At 40.8% G+C, this 3732-nt stretch overlaps 1 protein-coding gene across 1 annotated transcript in view; it reads left to right on the top strand.

The window, feature by feature from the left end:
- Positions 1-2554, top strand: part of LOC102768212 (complement receptor type 1-like) — a gene marked incomplete at its 3' end in the record, with an annotated part of 135542 nt that extends 132988 nt beyond the window's left edge. Inside the window, exon 47 of the mRNA XM_015571895.1 lies at positions 2378-2554. Coding sequence (XP_015427381.1) covers positions 2378-2554 — 177 coding nt within the window. The remainder of the gene's footprint in view (positions 1-2377) is intronic.
- Positions 2555-3732: the final 1178 nt, after the last annotated feature.

Genomic DNA, 3732 nt, shown 5'->3' on the forward strand with positions numbered 1-3732 from the left:
TAAATATATAAATCACATTTTACTATAATGTTTATGTTGCTAGAAATCTACTCAGACATCAAAATGTGATTTTTATAGTAAAACTTATGAGAACATAGCTTACATACTGTTATCTGCTATCCAGTGTTGTTTGATGAGAATGATAAGTGGCTGTCCTGCTGGCGTGCATGAGAGCTCAGTTATTGATTGGACATCTTATTTTCATGACTCTTACTATTGAAGTAGCTTCCTCAAAACACCAAGCCTAGTTAGAAATGCCAACTAGAAGTGAGGAGGGGACTGTTTTATACAGACAACCAAATACTAGAAAGAGGTAACAAGTGGAAGCCTGACAGAAAGTAAAGAAGAAAATTCTATCATAGACAGATCCATACATTTTAAAAAACAAAGCAATCCGAGTTGCTTAGAATTTTTACAATGACCGCGGAGGCTTCAATTCATTGTGTCAGCACACTGTCATAATCAAGATCAATGGCCAGTATCAATAAGTTATCAAGGAAAAGTTTCACATCTTTAAGATGATTAGCACATGTGGAATACTTTGTAAAAACATTTCTTGAAAATTTCTTCCTTGGAGGACAGTGACTTTATCTGTGCTCTTCATCTCTATATTCCAGGGCTCTAATGAGTGACTGACACAGAGTATGTGCTCAAGTAATATTTATTAAGTAGTTGAATGAATTATCCTCTACAGCAGTGGTTTTCAACCTTCCTAATGCCGCGACCCTTTAATACAGTTCCCCATGTTGTGGTGACCCCCAATGTCATTGTTACAAATTGAACATAATTAAAGCATAGTGATTCATCACAAAAACAATATGTACTTATATATGTCTTTTCCGATGGTCTTAGGTGACCCCTGTGAAAGGGGTTGCGACCCACAGGTTGAGAACCGCTGCTCTAAAGGGTTATTATTCTTCTTTAAAAGTTTTGGTACTTAATTCAACGGTGTTAAGTTTGCTTTATCCAGAAGACTTAACTAGCAGGAAGATTCAAGATAAGCAGATTTCTTCTGTACTTCTTCCATGAAAAATGAGATCAAGATCTTATATCATTTAGCCCGTCTCATCAACAGCCTACAGCAAAGATACACTGTCATGGGAGTTTTCTAGGTAGCACCATCCATAGCATCCTATGCCTGTAGAATACCTCCAGTGGAAGCTCCTCAATGAAACTAACAGCTCTTGCCTTCTTTCCAGAAATCTTATGTCCAAATCCTCCAGATATTCGTAATGGAAGACACACAGGAAAACCTCTGGAAATCTTTTCTTTTGGAAAAGAAGTAACTTACACATGTGATCCCCAACCAGAGAGAGGCATGAACTTCAGTCTCATTGGGGAACGCACCATCCGCTGCACAAGTGACAGTCAAGGGAACGGGCTCTGGAGCGGCCCTGCCCCTCGCTGTGAACTTTCTGGTCCTGCTGGTCAGTACACATTTCCGCATCCCATATGTGTCAGTGCGTCTGGCAAGAACCTCCATATTTCTATTGTGACAGTTTCTGTTCCTCTGAATATCACTTTGTTATGAATATCAGACACAGAAGTACCTGCCAGGAGAATAACAGATGGTTCTAGAGGTGCTGCACTGTGCCCCAACTGGTGGTATTCTGATGACCCTGCCCACTGGGGTGAGGAATGTAGGATGGTGAGGGCAGGAAGCAGTAGAGAGTAGAAATTATCAGTGAGGCCCAAAGTTTATAGAGAATATTTTAAAACCAGTGAAAATATTTGGTTATGCCATCTCTATCACTAGTTGTTTCCATACTACAAGGATGGTGTGCAGACCAAAAGGTACATGTTGATGGAGTAATTTCCTTCAAAACTGGTAATGCTCTAGAAGTAATTAGGCAAGTCCCGATGTAGCCATTTGTGCTCCTGTAGTTACTTCTAAGAGTTCTGCTCAGCCCATGACTGTATTTTGTTGACGCTTCTTCTCATCTTTAGCAAAAGGAACTCAGGATGCCCTGGGGAAGTGAAGTGGGTGGTTGTGCTCTTGGCCTCTGGCTCAATCCTTTCCCATATATTTCTAGCTTTAAGTGTCATTACCTGGCAACCAGAAGCTCCTTTGTGGCTGTGACTGGCCACACAAGCTCCGTCCTCCAGACAGGACAGGTAGCATTGGCTGGGTGATTTGTAGATGCCAGTGGTATTTCTGTCTGGTGGAGTCAGCAGGTAAAGACATACTACATGATCCTGTTTAAAAGCTGAGAGGTCTGGGTTCAGAGAATGAGTCTTCCCACTGACCCACAAACATTTAGTGCCTTTAGTCCTGCCTGCCTAGGTCTTCATGTGGCTCTAAGAGTCAGAAATATTATTTAATGTGTTGGCGTGTTCATACTTCTATGTTTAACTGAAAGTCTTTTCTTGATCTTAGCATGCCCACCTCCACCCAAGGTGCACAATGGGCGTCACACGGAAGGACATGTATCTCCATATCTTCCTGGGATGATCGTCAACTACACCTGTGACCCAGGCTACCTGTTGGTGGGGAAAGGCTTCATTTTCTGTACACATGAGGGAAACTGGAGCCAAGTCTACCATTATTGCAAAGGTACCTTCTATTCTTGCTGGGCTTTTATGGAAGATTTCTGCATGAGGCTAATAAGGCTGGTGGAGATCTCTTCTGAGAGGATGGTGAAATGAGTATCAATAGAGGAGAAGCAAAGAAGAACAAACAGTAGGAAGAGAGGCTGCACAAATATCCTTACCTCTACCAAATAAGTAGGAAGAACAGAGGGAATTGTCAGTGAGAGAATAGACATCAACCACGAATTTAAAATGCTTTCCACGCCTTTTACTAATAAACTATTTCAGCTTTAAAGGATCACATATGGTCCTCACAAATACCCTTAGAAGGTCAATTAGAGACTAGAAGCACTTTGTTGTGAGGACAGTGGAAGTGAGGTCGGAGCAGTAAGTTTTAGAATGACTAGGTGTGGAGTCTCGCTATAACTTCCAAGTCCAAAGGTAAAGAGTTTATTGCCTCTTTCCTGCACCAAGTGCCAGGAATGATTTTGTTATTCATATATAATGAAATATGACTTTAAAACCTTTCTTGGCAATATTCTAAAAAGCTACAAAATGTGGAATTAAAAATCATATTCTCTGACTAGGCATGCTACTGAGATTTTTACTGACGTGATGTGTTTAGTCCACAGAAGAATCTGATGAGGTGGGGTGATTATTCTTGCTGTCTTACCGAGGAGGAAATTGAGGTGTAGAGAGATCCAGTTACTAGCCTATGATCCTCAGCACAGGAGTCATGGTGCTAGGATTGGACCCCAGCTCATCCCCTGCTTTCTAACTCTGCGCTTTATAGTGACTCCTTGTAAGTGTGGCGTTTTGACTTTTCAAAACTATAAGTTAAGGGCTTTTTGCTTTGCTTGTTTCTCTTCTATTCTTTCATATTTCAAATACTGTGTGATCTTCCTATTTCCTGTGGTATGACCCAAGTGGATCTAGGCTGGAGTATGCTTATCCTAACTCCTCATCTTTCCACAGCTTTCCAGTTCCAGAGTTGCTCACAATTAAAAGTGGATTACAGTACACTCCATATTCCTAGGACAATAAAGTTTGAGAATCTTAAAACATAAGATATTTAGGGAGGGGCTACAGTTTTTCTAGATTGAAAACATGACCCATCTTTGCTGAAGGGAAATAGATTTGGGGGGTCATAGGTCTTTCCATTATGGTAGTTACAACTAAAGTTCTCAATAAAATCTCAATTTC

Source organism: Myotis davidii, unplaced genomic scaffold (assembly GCF_000327345.1).
Source record: "Myotis davidii unplaced genomic scaffold, ASM32734v1 scaffold469, whole genome shotgun sequence".
NCBI lineage: Eukaryota > Metazoa > Chordata > Mammalia > Chiroptera > Vespertilionidae > Myotis > Myotis davidii.